This window comes from Mus caroli, chromosome 7 (assembly GCF_900094665.2).
Source record: "Mus caroli chromosome 7, CAROLI_EIJ_v1.1, whole genome shotgun sequence".
NCBI lineage: Eukaryota > Metazoa > Chordata > Mammalia > Rodentia > Muridae > Mus > Mus caroli.
This window is the reverse complement of record NC_034576.1, coordinates 124,185,534-124,204,154: the sequence shown is the minus strand read 5'-3', so window position 1 is coordinate 124,204,154 and position 18,621 is coordinate 124,185,534. Positions and strand designations below refer to the sequence as shown.

At 44.9% G+C, this 18,621-nt stretch overlaps 2 protein-coding genes across 2 annotated transcripts in view; one reads left to right on the top strand and one right to left on the bottom strand.

Moving 5' to 3' along the window:
- Positions 1 to 1,272: 1,272 nt before the first annotated feature.
- Positions 1,273 to 16,435, bottom strand: Ubfd1 (ubiquitin family domain containing 1). The gene is made up of 7 exons (XM_021168024.2): positions 16,117 to 16,435; positions 15,606 to 15,935; positions 14,629 to 14,837; positions 11,882 to 11,947; positions 11,633 to 11,738; positions 7,258 to 7,340; positions 1,273 to 4,991 (listed from the first exon to the last, which is right to left on the bottom strand). Exons 1-7 carry the CDS (start codon positions 16,316 to 16,318, stop codon positions 4,881 to 4,883), a joined length of 1,107 nt encoding a protein of 368 aa, XP_021023683.1. The 5' UTR covers positions 16,319 to 16,435; the 3' UTR covers positions 1,273 to 4,880.
- A 108-nt stretch (positions 16,436 to 16,543) lies between these two features.
- Positions 16,544 to 18,621, top strand: part of Ears2 (glutamyl-tRNA synthetase 2, mitochondrial) — a 28,130-nt gene continuing 26,052 nt past the window's right edge. The window contains exon 1 of the mRNA XM_021167025.1: positions 16,544 to 16,696. Coding sequence (XP_021022684.1) covers positions 16,558 to 16,696 — 139 coding nt within the window. The 5' untranslated portion in view covers positions 16,544 to 16,557. The remainder of the gene's footprint in view (positions 16,697 to 18,621) is intronic.

The following is an 18,621-nucleotide window of genomic DNA, read 5'->3' as shown; positions in this document are numbered from 1 at the left end:
AGGAAAAGTGGGAGAAAAAGCAAACTAATGGGGTCTGAAAATAAAAAGTGGCGCTGGCCAACCAAATCAAGGCAACATGGCTAGAGTAGTCAGAGGGGTGGAAAAGCAGCTTTGGCAGTGTGGCAGAGGTCACTCCCACTTCTCAGCTGGCTGTGACACAAGAGTACAGAAAAGCCCTTGTCTCTAGCTCTTAGGACTGTCTCCTTGTAGGGTCTCTATTGTAGAAATGGTTTTGAACCAGATCTTTTAAGAATATATTGGTGGTGGTGGCACATACCTTTGATCCCAGCATTTGGGAGGCAGAGGCAGGTGTGAATCTCTTGAGTTCAAGGCCAGCCTGATCTACAGAGTGAGTTTCAGGACAGCCAGAACTTCGAAGAACCCTCTCTGGAAAAAAATGTATCCAGAGGCTGGCAAGATGGCTTTGTGGCTTACCCTGTTGCCAAACCTTTCCATCCTGGAACCCATATGGTAGAAGAGAACCTACTTCCAAAAGCAGTCCTCACACACATCCACACACATCATGGCATGAGTGTGTACATGTGTGATGTGTGTACAAACACAAAAATTTAAGAAGAATTTTAATAAAAATCTAATACAATGAAGCTGGACATCACACCACATGTGTATAGTCCCTGAGGGTGAATAGGAAGATCCTGAGTTCCAGGCAGGCCTATGTTACCTAGCAAGACCCTATCTGGAAAAAAAAAATGCTTTTCAGTGTATGAGGTATTAGCAAGATAGAAAAACCGGAGCCCAGACCCTTCAGGAATACTTGCACAAAGGAGGGAAGGGAAAATATCTAACATGTGAGTGGCTGAGTGTACTATGCTATATTCTGACAAACTATCACCATTTATGCCAAGGATTCTGGTCATATCCAATTTCTGATCTCCTTTCCTTTCTGGGTCTTTATAGCATGTGGCTCCAGCTGTGCTGTTTCCACTGTTTTTAAATCGTATCTTCAAAGGCTAGATGGCTGGCAAGGGTACAGCATTCCCAGTTAGGACAGAGAGGGTGGGGAGGTAGTTTCCTCTAACTAGAAGCATGCATGGCAGAGCGCTGCCCAAGCAAAAGGCTGGCTGATTGGCAAGCTCATTACTCTGATACTTCAGGCTCAATCAAATATCCTGTCAGCTGTTCAGAGAATAAACTTGTATATATTACACAGTGCCATACAAGTCAGACCACAGCTGACAAAAGATGGCTCGAGGCCCTTTAAGTCCCCAGGATAGATAGGCGCATTAAGAATTAGAAGGAAAGAGAGACACAATTAATTATCAAACTTTAATTGATAGACTAATCTTACAGGATAAACAATACAACAGCTAGTCAAGATTACATATTTAAAAAAAAAAATCCAGCAGCGCAAATCTAATAGACTAAATACGTTCATCTCCTCCCAAACAGGCGTTTTGATTTAAAAACAAACAAGAACAGAGTGCACACCACAAGGAAAACATAGTACTTACATATTGTCAGATACCTCTGCACAAGTCTGTAGGAAAGGTAAGGAAGGTTCTCAGACACCAAGGAAGCAGAGCCACCCACCCTGGCAGGTAAACCACCAGCTCATTTGCACACTAGAGGCTCCTGTCCACTTCTAGGCCTATGAAGAAGGAAACGGGTCTGATCCTGACTGGAAGTAACTTTATTACAAAGTTTAAAGACAGAGGGACCATCCTTTTCCAAGGGAACAGGCCTGAATGGTAGCAAGAAGCAAGAGAAAGTTGGCAGATGGGTGAAAAGCCCAACCTTGGCATACATCTATTTATTCCCTCCCTTCTTGGCTCCTAGCAAAGAAAAGGGCAGGCCTACTGCAGTAGCTCACAGTGCTCCTCCAGGCACATTAAAGAGGAAAAGTTCCCTTCTGGGTGAGATAGACATGGCGATGTAGCAAAGTTCATCTCTTTGGCCCTCATAAGGGAAAGCAGCAACTAAGGAGCTACTGAGGACCTTACCAGGCAGCCCTACTATGTCTACAGGATGCAAAGAAAGTAATCCTTAGCCCAGTCAAACTTCATTTAAGAGCCAAAGCTACCCGCAAAGGCCCATCATGGATTAAAATACTTCTTACCAAGAGTCCTGCAACTCAGAGTCTAAGAGGTCTGAGCTGAGGGACCCAGGCTCAGTAGCAGTTATGTGATCACATTTTTCTGCCAAGTCACCTCAGGGAGGAAAAGGAAGGCATGATGTCTGTGATGGCAGTCCTACAGAAGGGCCACCAGTACCACTTGCAGATGGGAGAACAGCCTTTGAATGGCTACATGATGACAAGCAGAGGAGGAGCCTTGTTGTGAGTAGGACTCTTTTACCTAGCCTCATGTGATACTACCAGAAGCCTTCTCCTGCATGCCCTCTCATCTGACTGAAAGAATTGTACAGAAATAATCCTGAGGAAAAAACATACTGGGATGCTACCTAACGGGAAGAGTATTCCAATTTGCTCACACAGATTTAGTCAGTATATCCCACACGTTAAGAAATATATAAAGACTGTTCACGGGACTGAGTGACAAAATAGCAAATACTGCTGTGACCCAGACAGATCTAAACACTTATTCCCAGGGCTTCTGGCGCTGTCTGTCTTCTAAGAGCTTCTGGCAAGGCCTTCCATGCTGACAGGGTCAGGAGCCAGAGCTCAAGCAGATTCAGCAAGCTCTGGAAAGCAATACTCAAAACAGCTCCATATGAAAGGTGTCATTTACATTATTTATAGAGAATATCTCCAAGTAAGGAAAAAGCACCATTTTACTTAAAATAAAAAGGCTCACAGAGGCTTTGGTCCTCTTGAAATGACACCGGCCTGCGTGAGAAGCAGTTTGGCCCTTGGGCAGCAGGGGGATAATGGCAGGGCATGAGTACTGGGAGGAGGCGGTGAAGAGCACTGGGACCCACACAGAAAACAGGGCTGGCAGGTTGGGCCTCAGAGCCAAGGTGGGAACACCAGAGGCCCGATCTAGATATGTGGCACTGTCAAGACAAGTCTCAAGGACAGAGACATTGGCAAACAAATGACAGTATTCAAGCCAAGAAGATGCTCTACCTGCCACTTGGTCACTTCCTTGATAGGCCTGCCAAGTGCAGGAGGAGGCTGGGACAAGGAGCAAAGTGCACCTTCTCCAGGAACTGCAGGCCAGTAAGAACAGAAACTCCACAACTATCACTGAGGTGCTGACACACAGGCAGTTTCTTGGACGCTGTGCTTCACACATTACTTATGCGCCCAAAAGCAGAGTAGGTTCCTGTCCAGATGCGTAACTTGGCACTGAATACACCACAAAAAGCAAGAGGCTGTCTATGTGGGCTGGATTCCCAAACTACAGCTTAGAAGGGAAGGGCATAAATATTGTCATTAATTGGCTCACAAGGAATAGTCATCTTAGGCAATACATGCGAATACATTTCACAGGATGAGGGCGGGTAACAGCTTAAGAGTCCAAAGTGTGACGCTGGGAGGTTTCTCACCAAACCTTACTATGAGAGCCTGCGACCAGTGAGAGGAGAATTGCAAAGACAGCAGCAGAGAAACAGCAAACAGCACAAGGATCATCCACCAAGAGACTGTCCCTCCTTTCAGTCAATCAAGGCTTACAGAAAAGACAGCAGTTCACATGTACACAGAACGTCAGGGCTAAAACCAGGAGAGCAAGCTGGTCCTGAAAGCAACTTATCCCATTCTGTTGTTGGAATACCACTTGCTGACCCACTGGGTCAGACGTCTTCCATGAGAAAGGCAGCATCTCTGAACCTGGGATAAAGGACACTTGAACTGAATGCATGAGCAGAAGGACCGAATGGAGAAGCATAATTTAAACAACCATTGGACTGCTTAAGGAGTTCTGGGAAGCTTCCCAAAAAATAAAGTGTATGACGTGTGGCTATATGGCAAGCCGGCTCCTCAGAGCAGGGGGCCTTGGAGCAGCAATTCCTAGGCTGTGGTGATAGGCAGGGCTTTACAGTCAAGCTAAAGGAAGGCTGTCAACAAGCAAACCAGTAGTGGAACGCCTCAGAACAGGGATCCAAAGGGTACACAGGAGTCAAGGGAGAGATACTCTACTGTCCGAAGACCACCACAGTGAGGTGGGAACCCCTACACCAAGACCACAGCTGTTACTTCCCATGTCCATTCCCAAGCAGCAGCACATGGGAGAGAGCCTGGCAAAGAGGTGAAAATGAGGTACCAAAAGAGAAACTGGCATCTTTGGGCTTAAAACAAAATCATAGGGAAATAATAAAAAAACAAAACAAAACTATCTGAATCAATACACACAAAAATATATGGCTTACTCACCACCCCCATTTTGCATACAATTTTAATACCAAGGAAAAAACAAAAACAAAACCAACCAGACTCATCACAATGCAGTCCAAATGTTTGCAACCAAAGACATCAATATTTCAGTTGAAATCACTTCTAGGAAAAATAAAAATAAAAAAAGAAAGGAAAAAAAAAAAAAAAAAAAAAAAAGAAAGGAAAAAAGAAAGAAAATGAGCAAAGAAAAAAAGGAAACAACCAGAAAGCTTTTGATGATTCCCTCTCAGCATTGCTGGTAGGTCTACTCTCAAACAGACTTAAGAGTATAAGAGTATTCCACACGTGTTCCAAACTTGGATTTATTAATTTCCACCATACTGACTTTAAAAATGGTATGAAGCTGACTGCAAGAAAGGGAACCGGTGATTTTAAGTTCAAATTAAGCTAATGGTGAAAGTACATCACCTCTGGCTTCAGTCACCACATCACCTCAGATTGAATAGAGATTTTTTTGTGTGTGTGAACAAAGTCCCAGAACTCTGCAATCCAGGGATGCTGCGGACCTCTCCCGGCAATGTCCTTCACTTTGGGTCAGTCTCCTGGGCCAGAGGTGAAAGTGCTTTCAAAAATACTGCCACTTGCCCAGCACAGTGTCTTTGATTGCATCCACATATTGAGTTGGAACCCAGTACACCCAGTAGTAAGAGGCTTCCGTGGGGCCCAACTGAAACGCCTGCAAGGGAAAAGGAAAAACCAAGCGATGCTTCAGAGGAGGGTGACCAAGCAGGCAGAACAACAGACGCGGGAGGGAGTGAGGGAGGTGAGCAAACTGATTAAAAGGGGAGAAAAATAAAACCAAACTGTATACTTGGGGAGGAGTCTCCTATGCTTAAAGATGAGATGGGGAATGTGAAAGGGCAGGCGGGAGTGGAAGTTCAGTTCAGCAGAGTTGACTCTAAGGCAGTGGTTTACATACTTCAGTGTACATCAGAACCACCTGGAAGGCTTGTGAAAACAGATTGCAGGCTCCAGCCCCTGGACTTAAGTTTGGGAGGCCTGAGGCAAAGCCCAAGAAACTTCTAACAAGCTCCCAGGTAATTCATTATTACTGGTCCAGAGGCCACAGTTTAAGAACAGCTGCCCTAGAAAATGTCATTCACACACAGGAAGCAGGTATGAATGACCAAAGCACACTATGTGACATGTTAAAATCCTAACAACAACCTACATATCCATCAGTAAGGAAGGGTACCCATAATTCACAGTAGTGTGGCCTACTCATACAAACACCGGAGTCTTACGTTAAGATATAAATAGATCCTTTGGATCTTGAGTTATGACAGATCACAATGTCAAACCCAAGCTATCAAGTTGCAGAAGAGTACCATGATGCTATTTATGAAAACTGAAAAAAACACAACACAATATACCGTCTTGTTCATGGACATATGTATAACAAAAGCACTGACAGATGAAGAACATATATGACAGGTTACAGTAATGGGGATGGAGAAGGGGAAAACAATGGGGACAACATCACTGCTGGTAAAAAAATTTTTTTTTATTTAAAAGATTTAAAACACGATACAAAATATTTACAACTATCATATTCTGGTGATGGATATATGGGTAGTGGCATAAATGTAAGGTATGTCCTTTTCTGTATCTTTGAAGCATAACTCTAAATATGAAAAAGCGTGGTGAACTGTGACACACTACTCTAGCTAGACAAACGGCATATGCAAGAGAGGAAATAAACCTCTCTTCAGGGCAAGGGTAAAGCGCTATCTAATGGCATTCAAAACAGACAGACAGAAGGGGACGGCTGGAGTCCCTTTCGGCCCTAAATGATATCAGAACATTTTAACTAAATTTAATTTGAACTAAATTCTAAACCAATATTCATGAACACAAATTTTTAAAGAAGCATCTATTGTGGTCCATTCATCCTATCTGCCTCCCCATCACCAAGCTGCATGAAAAACAAAAACAAGATGTGCAAGCCCCACAGGGTTAAACTGTTCAAACAAATGTTTCAAAAAAAGAGTGAAAGGGCCAGGCCAAAAATATCAATACCAACTGTTAAAACAGAAAAAAATAACTGAGCAGGCAAAACAAATGGGCGTGTAGAGACTACCTAATGGCCCCCAAAGCCTAGTATGTTCTCATCACCACCAGGAAAAAAGTCCAAGAGCCTGTGACCATCGACTGCAGTCCCATGGCCTTACTTTGATACCACCCAGCTGACCCTGAGCAGGCAGGAAAGGCCACACCAACTCTCCAGACCATTGTACCCTAAATCCCTCTCACTGATTGCCCTAGAGCAAATAGACTGTCCAACACATCTCTGTGCCATGAACTTGGTAATCCCACCTACAATTCCAACAACTAGCTGTTTCTCATGGAGGTGTAGGGCCACATTACTACAAACTACTGAAAAAACCACCCACTGAAAGATAACTCTGAAATTTGGAGTCTAGGCAGGTAAACTGTATGTGTAAAGTGCTCGTTCTGTACAAACTGTTGAGCTCCATGAAGAACAAGCATGCCCTGAGTCTCAGCCTCCCAAAGGGACCCTGGCTACACGGCACATGCTGGGCGTGACAGATCACTACAAGAGGGAACCTTCTTGGTGTCTTCACAGCCCAATAAGGGGGTGTTCTCTTTTATAAGTAAGATAAAACTTAAAATGAAAGTCTACAGGCCATTTCAATTCATTTTCCTGGCCTAAAAACAAACTAATCCAAATAAGAGGGAGACAGAAGAAATTTCTAAAAAGGACAGAAAAAAACATAGCCTCCTTTAGACAGTTGGGATTCTGCAAATAAACACAGCTGGGAACAAGGTCATGGACACAGCTCTTCAGTAGACAAGAAAATGTAAAGGTCTCTTCAGTCTCCTGAAGACTGCTTTCTTTTAAGATAGAAATGCCCTGTGAAAGATCCACTCCCTACAAGATGAAGCAGAAGCAGGTGGCCAAGCAGGCTGAGGCTACTCACCATCATGTGGTAGTCTTCATGTCCTTCAATAGGTTCACTGACCACATTTTTAATGGAGCCCATGGGCAGCTTCTCAGTCCGCTCTAGGATGAAAGAATGACAACAGTTACTCAAGGGCTACCTGCCCCAGCTCCTCCTCGGCCACAACAATTCCTCCCATACCACAGCTGGTTGGGTGTACAGTAACTCAGGTAGCAGACAACACTCCCTCTGGGGATGAGGAACACCATCTTCTGACCGATACACCTAAAGTCTGAGAGGGAGTTGGGAAATATGGAGCACCAAATAAAGAACAGGGTTTGGTGATGGCATGGGAAGAGTCCGAGGGCACATTTACCTGTCTTGTTATGATAAATGATCATCAATAACACCTCAAAACTCTTTTATGTTTTCATAACCCAAACCTAGTATCAGTTAAGGTTTTGAACACCTAAAAAAGGCAAAGTCAGGAAGCACACAAGAAAGCAACAACAGGAGGAGGATGCCAAGCTTCCAAGGCCAAGTCTCACCCAAACCCACAAATATCAGTTTGCTGTGGTCTCTCAAAACATTTACACTCTCACCTGATTAACACTGGGGACACCAATGATCACATGGATAGAGAACATTTTACAACAGGTTAAGGATGGCACGAAAGAGGAGGCAATAATGAGGCTGACCTTCAGGGAGATGAAGCAAGTGCAACAGACAAGTGTAATGATGGGGAGGCACGAGGATCTGTGCCAAAGGAAATAACCCAGGAAGCACCAGATACCTGAGGTGCAGGCAGGTATTGTTAGAAAACTGGTAAATAAGGTGGGAAAGATTCCATATGGCCTCCGCAGGAAAGAAAAAAATCTAGAAAGGCAGACAAGTACACAAATAAGTTATCAAACTACAGATTTAATAAGAGTCCTGGGCTCTGGTTTTACCAGTGACATAAAGTATTTCACTTACATAGTCCTGGACTTCAGAAAACTGGGAACAGGGAAAGTTTACTTTGTGGTCCTAAAACAACAGTCACATACAGACAAGACCAATGGCATCCTTAAAGACTGAGACTTTAAAAATACTTGCACTTAGGCTCAGCAGTTAAGAGTACTGACTATTCTTCCAGAGGTCCTGAGTTCAATTCCCAGCAACCACACGGTGGCTCAAAACCATCTGTAATGTGATCCAATACCCTCTTCTGGTGTGTCTGAAGACAGTGACAGTGTATTCACATATATAAAATAAATAAATCTTTAAAAAAAGAAAAATACGGGCTGGAGAGGTGGCTCAGTGGGTAAGAGCACTGACTGCTCTTCCAAAGGTTCTGAGTTCAATTCCCAGCAACCACATGGTGGCTCACAACCATCCATGATGAGATCTGACGCCCTCTTATGGTGTGTCTGAAGACACCTACAGTGTACTTACATAGAAAAAGAAAGAGAGAAAGAGAGAAAGAGAGAAAGAGAGGAGAGAAGGAGAGAAGAAGGAGAGAAGGAGAGAAGGAGAGAAGAAGAAAGAAAGAAAGAAAGAAAGAAAGAAAGAAAGAAAGAAAGAAAGAAAGAAAGAAAGAAAGAAACTTGCACTTTGAAATGCCTGGAGATTTCATACCATCATAGATTCTGACCTTTCTTCAAATTCCAAAGGTTAGACAATCCAAACCCCACAAGGCAGATAATAGCAATCAGCTAAGCTTTGACTGTACTAGATAATAGCAATCAGCTAAGCTTTGACTGTACTACAAGCAGGGTGGGACAGCTGATTACAATCTGGGAATGCTCTTATGGGCATCTCCATGATCTCACACTGCTTCTTCCTATCCAGACAGTAAAATGTTGTGTGTGGCAGCCTTGAAGGTCCCTTCCGCAGCAAAAGCGCCATGGAGAAGCCAATTAGCTGCTGGGACAGTCACTTCATTGCAGCTTCTTGCAGAAAACAAGCTAGTGGCTTTTAGCCAATTCCCAGAACAAGTTGTACTTCTGCAAGTCCTTTTGATGCTAGGTGACAGGCCTCCTGAGCACACAAGAACAACACTTACCCACCCCCTGGGTATGCTAGGTTGATAAGGAAAGGTCCAGCTCAGAATGAAGAGCTCAGCCTCATCAACCATGAAAGGCATAAGGACTTCATGGCCATGCTCTTTTAACACAGCTCCAATCTCTTTACATCTGGACTCTTCTAGAGCTCTGCCCTCACACTAAAGCAGGAAGCCAGCTGATTTTAGAAGCTTAAATAAAATTTTAGAAACTTAAATAAAATGGCATAGTTCATGTACTCAAAAGCCTGGGACAAGAGAAACATCAAAAGTCTAAAGCCAGGGCTACCCCATCGTTTCCCCCAAAGTAACAAACAACATACACATTTCATGGTGAAAAAAATTATTCCAAGGACCCATGAACCCCCTGCCTGTACCTACCCGCCTTCACATGATAGCTTTACTAGACCAGACCTGCTCTGAATCTGTAGCCCAGCTACAGAGCAGAACCACGTGCATCAGCAAGCAAATGAAATAACAGAAGACAAAAACAAGATCACCAGGAAAGCCTAGAGGCAGGGCAGCTAATCACTAGCCAAGGAGATGACAAGACAGGCTCTCCAGAACAAAATGTTCAAGCAAAGCCAACATAAGTCACTGGAACACTGGAAAAAACTTTAAAACTTAGAAAAATTGTGTGACCATGCAGCTAAGAGTTGACTATGAAATGAACAAAGCCACTTATCACAAAATGAGAAAATCTAAGCATTTTCAGCATCTCAGTCCGTGTTAAGAATCCCTAGGGTTGAAACAGCAGTGTGTTCTAGATTCATGTTTTAGGAAATAAAAACCACACTTCCCACCACCCTGCCCAAGTTTTATTTTTGTGAAACTTGGTTCCATTTTCTGCAATCTGCCCTTGGAAGCAATAAATCTCTGATGATGGGACCTCTATTCTTTCTTTGGCATTTACCTCGAACACTGAATACCTACAGTGCTGGCCAGAAACAGGTGAATTAGGCATGTTCGGGTCCCTCCAGGAATCTAACGGGGACAGACAAGTCAGAGAGTAATGAGTGCTCTGGGGACATAGAGTGCTGGAGCAGCAGGAGCAGGAGCAGGAGCAGCAGCAGCAGCAACAGCAGCAGCAGTTCAAGAGAAAAGTTAGGAAGATGTGAGGAAGGTTTCTTTAGAAAAGGGCATCTTAGGAGGAGGAGGGCTTTAGAAGATTATTAATCCTAAGGGCTGAGGAGAAGACATTCTAAGGTAGGCCTTGGAAAAACAAAGAGCTATGCAAAACATGAGCTGGGAAATTGAAGATTGTGGCTCAAGTGCATAGGAGACATGAAGGCAAACACAGCAGACCAAGGATTTAGAGTAGGGTAATATTTAAGACATCGGAACCTAGCCTTGAAGAGCTATGACTGTTTACAGGCACAAGAACAGACAAAAAGCAGTACAACACTGATGATGATCAAAGATGATAGGTGGGGACAGGGAAACAGAAACTTGGGTCTAATGCAATTTTTTAAGAAGATGAAAATAGCCTTTACCAGTACTTGGGAATGGTAAAGAAAGGGACACAGGATATTCTGGAGTGTTACTAAGATTTGGTATCTAGCCAAGATTGATGGTGCACACCTTTCATCCCAGCATTCAGGAGGCTGAGACAAGTGGATCTCAAAATTTAAGGCTAACCTGGCCAGAGAGAAGCCCCACATCAAAAACAAACAAAAACACTGGTAACCTTCAGGGGAAGATTGAGTGGGGATGGTCAGAGAGATATTTCCCAGAAATACCAAGGTTGAACCAGATATTGCGCACATGTGGGGAACTGGGCGACAAGGGATAAGGATATATATAAAGAGGAATCAGCAGGCAAAGGAGAAATTCTAGGCAGCAATTAGAAAAACTTCACTTCTATAGTCAAACTGACCTACAGAGGTCAGGCAGGCACCATAAGCAAAGCTAACTAAACATTAGACGGGGCCATGAGGACCATGATGAACACCACTGCTCAGCCACAGTTCCTCAATGCCATGGGAAGAGTACAGGCTCCAATGGCCAGATCTTTTGATATTTTCCAAGACAAGCTCCCCATCAGTCTCAAGAAACTATGTAATTTGTACAACTATGTGATATATCCATAAAACCCTTGCCTAAGGACCAGACGCTTGGGGCCTCTTGGTTTGTATGTAATTTAAGGGCCGAATTTTGAAGGAAGGTCTCTGAGATCAGACTGAAAAGAATGAGGGATATGGAGTCAACCAAGATGCAAGCATGTAAAGACATTGTCAAAAGTAGGAACACAAAAAGCACCATGAGGAGAGGGGCTCCAAATGAAAGGCAGAATGGCAGTCAGGAGCCAGTGCTGCTGGCACTAGAGGCAGGCAGGGTGCTGGGATGACAAGGAGGCTGAGAGAACTAGAGTACCTTTAGTGCCGATCCACAGCTGGTCTTGCTCTAGCTTAAAGGTGAGCCTCACTTTCCCGCCAGACTTATTGTACATGCCAGACAAGGGTACCGTTGGCAGGCGCTCCTAGAGGCATAAGAGCACAGTGAGAAAGGGAGAGACAATAGGACAGAGAGAGGGAGATGAGACAGAACTTCAGGTCATGATTATAGCAATGTTAGACTATGAACTGGCTCCTTTTTAGGGGCTTAAAAAGTAGGCCAGCTTACCTGGGCACCCTTAACAGACGGCATCACATCTTCAGGCTTTCCCTTGTCCAACACTTTCCTGTGTTGCTACAATATAAGCCACAACAAAGAGGAAATGAGACAGCTGACTATATGAGCTGGTTTCTAGCTCTTGAGTAGACAGGATGAAGCAGTCTTAGAGTCAATTTGAAAGTATTTAGTATCAACAGACTATGGATCCCTTCACACTGCAGAGCAATTATGTTCAAGGGAGTTTGTGTTGATAATGAAATGTTCCATACCTGTGCTAGCCACTGGCCTGACTAATGAGCACTTTATATGTGGTTAGCAACACACAGATGTGACTTCTCAATATTTTTTTGTTTTGTTTTTGTTTTTTCAAGACAGAGTTTTTCTCTGTGTAGTTCTGGCTATCCTTGAACTCAGAAATCTGCCTGCCTCTGCCTCCCAAGTGCTGGGATTAAAGGCGAGTGCCACCACTGCCCAGCTACTTCTCAATTTTATTTAAGCTTAACTACTATCCATGTCATCCACAGCCACCGTATTAGATGTGTTCCACAGACTAAGTAGGATTTAAAGGTTCTACTCACATCTCTCCAGGTAAAAAACTAGCCATTAAGTCAACAAGTAGGAAACAAGTGCAACATCTGTATTATTCAACTTCAAAGAAACTGTAAGCTGCCTGTATAAATGCCAAGCGGGGTCATTTTTGCATTATTATGGAAAGTCATTATTATGACAGAAGTCTTCTCTACCCCACCCTCAACCCAGCCACAAAGAAAACCCAAGGAACCACATTTTGAAAACAGAAAAATGCTGACACCCCTATACCCTACCATTAAGAAGCTTCTAAGCCCCACTCCTGCCCTCTACCCCAGGACTCAGAAGTTTAAGCTCATAGCCCTCAAATGCTTTCACTTCCTTTACATCTGTACCTTTACAGGTACAGTAGCTGCTTGGTAAAGCTGGAACTGTAGGCCAATAAATGGACCAGGGGTAAAACTAAGCCAAATGTAAGCATTAACAGGCAGTGGGCCAATTGAAACCTTCACCACCGTCACAGCAGAACACTGTGGTAGGATTGCTAGTGAAGGGCTGTTGCTGACACCAGCCTCAGATTCTGGAACACACTGATCAAAGGCCTACTGAGGGAGTGGAGTCTCATTAGGTCGCACTATGCCTCGTAACCAGTGGCATCACCAAAGCAAAGCAGCACAGATTGAGTACAGTTTGAGTCATACCTTGTAAGGACCTTTGGGAGCACTGTCCCTGCACAGTGATGAGCAGCTCTAAGCCTGCTGACCTACCATTAGTAACCTAAAACCTGTATTTACAAGGCAGGTTATACACTAAGGAGCTGACAGAAGACAGTTCTCATTTTCTTCATAGGTACGTCAGGGGAAGATAGAAAATACCAATGCCGTCAACAAATTACAGGAAACTAGGATTCCATATTTAGGGATGAAAATGGTTCATACAGATAATTACTTTTGGATGATAATTCAACTTTTCAACATACAGCGATTCTGCTTTGCAGTACAGCATGTGTTATGTATTGACAAGGTCCCAGGTTCAATCCCTAGCACCAAATACAACACAAAACAAATACCCTAAGGAAAGCTGTTTTGAAAATCAGTTTCAGAGATTCTGTAAAGATAACAGTTTTCGAATGTTATACAATATTCTCTATGGTATCTAGGGTAGCCACTCGTCACTAAACATATTTCTTTCAAACACATTCGTTATTTCCATCAAAAAACATTAAGAATATAGTAAACTATTCCCACAATTCTGTTCAATTTTACTGCCAAATTTGTAAAAATACTTTTTTGGTTACAAAGTAAACACCGGTGTCTAAAAGAAAACATCTCTCTCCCAGTGCTGGCAATAAGCCTTTAGTGTCTACTGTCCCTCAAACGTTGGCTCAAGTGAGACCTACTCTGTTGAAGATACAGAGTACATAAAAAGTTCACAGTAGACTGGAGCAGCTCAGTGCAGGCTTCTTGTCGACTACCAAGAGTAAGAATCTAGGTTCAGTCCTCTGTACTGTACACACACACAAACTATAAACAGGCATGATGGCACATGACCATAAACTCAGACCTAGGGAGTTAGAGACAAGAGGATTGTTAAAAATTCCAGGCCAGCCATTCTCCAAATCATGTTTCAGGCCAGTCAGGGATAAAGAGTAAAACCCTGCCTCAAAAACAAGCACACAAAAATGAGCAGGAGAGAGAATACAAAAACTCAGAGTCCTTCATGAAGAAGGACCACGATTAACACAAAACAAGACAAGTGTCAGTATCATTTGCTTCAGCTTGGTTTGACTTCCTGAAACGGTCAGTTTTAGGGGAACCTCTAAAATCTGTCCACTTCCATACCTTTCCAGAATTGGATTTTCTGAACTTGACAAGACACACACACACACAGAAATCAAATGGGAGCAGTTAGAAGGAACAAGGGCTTAATTCCAATACTGGTCATATTCTCTGGCACTACTAAGAGAAACCCACTTGTGACTTCCTTTGCTAACTAGCTAGAGTCTCCCTTTACAAAGGCCTTCCTTATCCTAAAGCAGGAAGTCTAAGCACACTGACCCACCAGATGACAAAGATGCATATTTCAGGTAGCTGTCAACTCCACTCTGCTGCACCCAACTGCTCCATAAATTTCCATCATGGGCCCTGTCCAGAAAGGAGCTTATTCTAGGGAGACTGCAACCAGCCTCCAAATCCCCAGGACCACAAGCAAGTGCCGAATGGACCTACCTTCTGCCTACAGAGGGGCTCCTTCTTGTTTTCTTCAGCCTTTGCATCCTGCTGGGCAGCATCTTTCGGGGTGTTTACTGCTAAAACATCATTTATAGTAGAACCAACCACCATGATCTTGGCCCCACTGGTGACTTTGATTTCTCTCAGGGTCTTGTCTTCAGGAACAAGTCCTTTATACATGACTTTCTGCATGGCCGGTGGGAGACCTTGACAGAAAGTGGAAAGGAGTAAGCAGGCAATGCATGGACCACCCCCTTCTATAACAAAACAGGAAGTGAATACTGGTCCATCAACTATCAGCTTTGTGAACTTGAGGAGTTCAGAACACCAGGACTATTTGATTGGTAAAACTTGGTCCTTCTACATGAATGTAAGGTATTTAGAATTGTTTGATGTCTCAGCTATCATTGTTTCCAAGTTATAACTATCTTCTATCCACTTAAATACTGAGAATTCCCAAGCGTAAGAGATACAGAAAGCCAATAAGCTTTTTACCCGATACATGGAGAAAGCTTTAAGGAAAGTATTTAAAGTAGCAAACCAAAACAAATAAAACGGCCATATATGAATATTTATAAAGGGCCACCAGGACAATTGATAACACTGTTCCATGAACTTCCCTTATGAAACTTATCTGTCTGCTGAAAATAAATCCGTGGCAAAATACTGGACCCATTCAGAATCTCCTGTAAAGTTCATAAATACCGCGCCTAGCAATGACAGTCCAACATTACTTAGAAGGGTGAGCCTTAATAAGATTCAGGCTTGCATCTCACTCCACCACTTGGTGGTACCACTATCATTCTGGGCCTAATTTTCCCTCTCTGATTAATAATGGACATACAAGTACTGATTTCAGAAAACTGCAGTGAGGATAGCGGGAGTCTATCGCTAACAGTTTAGCACGACGTAAGCACCAAGAACTAGCAGGTAGGTTGCGGGTAGAAGCAGTCGGGTGTCAGCTCCTCGAATACCTGTAATGGAGTGAATCTTCTGCTTTAGCTCGGACCCCGTGCTGTCCAGAGGGACCTTCACGTCGTGTTTGGTCTTGTTCCAGATTATCTTCAGATCCACCAGCTCCTTGCCCACACCGCCGCCCGCGTCCTCGCCGTTGCTGACCGAGGCCTGGGCCGCAGGGTCCCCAGGGGGCTGGGCCGGGGCCGGCTGCAGGTTGCCTCGTGCGTCGCAGGAGTCCTCCGCCGCTGCCCCTACGGCTGCTTCGGCCTCCACGCAGTTGAGGGGCCGTGCGGGCGCCTCGGTGGCCACAGCCTCGGCCTCCGTGTCCATGCCTGGCTCCTCCATGCCTGCAAAGGGGTTAGGGGGGGGTGGGTGCTCGCCAGGAGCCGGGCCTGCGACGAGAATGGGCCCGGGCACCGTCGTTGCCACGCCACGCTCCTCCCTCCGGGGCCAGGCCCAGTCCCACGACCCCGGCAGCGTCCGCAAGCTCTTCAGCCGCCGACCGCCCGCCTTCCCCGCCACACTCACCATCCGGGGCTCCGGCCGCCGCCATGATGATTGTGTACAACACCCACCACGACCGCAGGGGCCGCCGGGAAGAAGCGAGCTGGCGGAGATTGGCCCCCGCACCAGCCCCTAATTTCACACAGGCTGGCCGGAAACAGGTGGAGGTTTCTATGGAGACCCGCCTCCTCCGCTTCCCGGGCCGGCCCCTGCCACGCTTTAGCATTCCCGCAGCCGGAGGGGGCGGGTCTGGGAGATCGCCTGCTCCCAGCGCTCCGTCCCCGAGCGGCGGCGCATCGCCGCCCTAGTCCAGAGGGGCGTGAGCAGCCCAGATAGGCGGCTTACGCCTTTAAGTGGCAGGGCCGCGCTCGCTGTGGCGAAAGTTGATTGGTTGGAGTGATTTCCCCCCCCCCCGTCGAGCGGAAGTGACGCGCGAAGGAGCCCACGTGTGTGTTTCTAGTCCACATGGCGGCGCCCCTCAAGAGGCTTCTGCTGGCCGAGCCGCACGTGGTGGCCCTCGGGCACCGCGTGGGGCGGCGCGAGGCCAGTCAGGGCCCAGATCCCGGGGCCTCGGTGCGAGTGCGCTTCGCTCCCAGCCCCACAGGTAATCCTGACGGACGTGACGCCGCAGCCCACCTTCCCGTCCCTGCCCCCGAAAGTTCCAGAAACAGTCCCTTCCGGGGTTGTCTGCGCGACCCCGTATTAAAGAGACGGAGGTGGAGGGCTAGGATTTGAAGTGATTGAGATTGTTAGAAGTTTCCTTGTTGTATTGTCTCTGTCCTTTCTTATTGCACGCTGTGTGCAGAGCGTATAGACTTTATGCCAAGGCCTATGCGCTATAATGCAGTGGTCATAGAAAAGTCAGGGTTCTGGCTTTGAAGAAAGCGACAAATGCTAGAGTCATATGTGCCCATTTTGGCAATGAAGCGGGATAGGGCGCCCTAGAAGGTATTGCTGAAGAGGTAACATTTGAGCTGAGAACCAAGTGTCAAGAAGACCCGCTTGAAGCCTAAGAGGAAACGACACGCACAAAAAGCCTGCGTTTGCTGGCTGCTTAGCAAGCCAGAAGAAAACAGAGGCCCGTGTATATCTTGCTAGGAATTCTGTGTCTCCTCCCTTCCTTCCCACAAATTCCCAACCTTTAGCTCAAGCCACCTTCTGCCCTGTTCACACTGAGCAACCGTTCATTCTAGGTCTAAGGTCAGCAGGAAAAGATGCTTCTGAGTCTCAGCTGCACAGGAAAAACGCATTACCTCCAGGCAGGCAACATAGATTGTGGAACTTTGATCTGTGGCAGAAGCCCTGGTTCATAGTTAACTGTTGTGAATCTGTATTTAAGACTAATATAAACGAAACTGCTAGGGGGGTGAATGAGTGTCTCAAAACCGAGAGAACAAAATCATCTTTCTTTTTGTTAGTCTCGGTGATGTAAAATAGCTTATCAAATGACTGCAAGTATCTAAACCTTGACTCACAGTGTCTGTGTTTACCTATGGTCAACATGAACTGGGATACTCACCTCGTTGGAAGAAGCCCTCATGCAGGCATCCAAGGCCCGGCATTTTCTGCATTTATATTTTTGTCTTTGCCAATCCCTAGATGTGTTGCTTTGGCAAAATTATTTGCTCTGTTTATGTCCCAATTTTGTGATTTGTCAAGTAGGGCTAATAATAGTGCCTGCCTGACTGGGTTTGAGCCAGTACAGCAGAGGCACTTAGCAAGCTCTGCCTCTACTACAATTACTGTTTTCATTTCTTTGCTGACTGGCAAGAAAAGCCCAAATGGGAAAGAGTTGACAAGCAGTGTAGATCACTATGATAGCTAAAATTAATTGAAGGTTTACATTTTTGGGTTTTTGTTTTGTTTTTAATTTGGAAAGAGTTTCCTATATCACCCTGATTGGCCTGGAACTCACTATGAAGACCATGCTTTCGCTAAATGTGCAGCAATCCTCCTGTCTCTGCCTCCCAGGTTTTGGCGTCACAGGTATGAGTCATCAGACCTGGCTTGAAATTCTACTTTGGTCAACATTTAGGTATTCCAGCAACCTCGTTAAGGATCTAGGTGTTTTTGTTTTGTTGAAACAGGGCCTTACTGTATCCTTGCTGGCCTGGAACTTGCTGTCTTGTCGAGGCTGTTGTTACAAACTCACACAGATCTGCCTTTCTCTGTCTCTAGAGTGATGAAATTAAAGGTTCAGTCTACCAGGTCCAGCCTGATTTTCATTTTTAAGCCCACTAACAGATCAGTAAATTGAAACTTGTGAAAACTAAATGAATTTCCAAAGTTTAGCAACTTCTTAATAATGGGCACAATTACTTTTTTAAATTTCATGTGTGGTGTATGATATGTCTTGTGGTTATGAGAAAGTCACTGAACCTAGTCCTCAACTGATTACTGAAGCCGGTGAGCTACAGGGATCTGCCCGTCAAGTTGTTAGCCTTGTACAGCAGAGACTAGAGCCATTAGAGCTATTCACCCTGCTGTCCCTGGATATGGAATTTGATTTTTTTTTTTTTTTTTTTTTTT

What these genes read in the sequence shown, in the direction of transcription:
- Ubfd1 (XM_021168024.2), bottom strand. Translation starts at nt 16,318, where the DNA reads ATGCTAAAGCGTGGCAGGGGCCGGCCCGGGAAGCGGAGGAGGCGGGTC. An exon ending in GGCGGCCGGAGCCCCGGATG is followed by an intron (nt 15,936 to 16,116) that starts GTGAGTGTGGCG and finishes ACCCCTTTGCAG; the next exon opens with GCATGGAGGAGCCAGGCATG. An exon ending in CGTCTGTTAAGGGTGCCCAG is followed by an intron (nt 11,739 to 11,881) that starts GTAAGCTGGCCT and finishes TTATGCCTCTAG; the next exon opens with GAGCGCCTGCCAACGGTACC.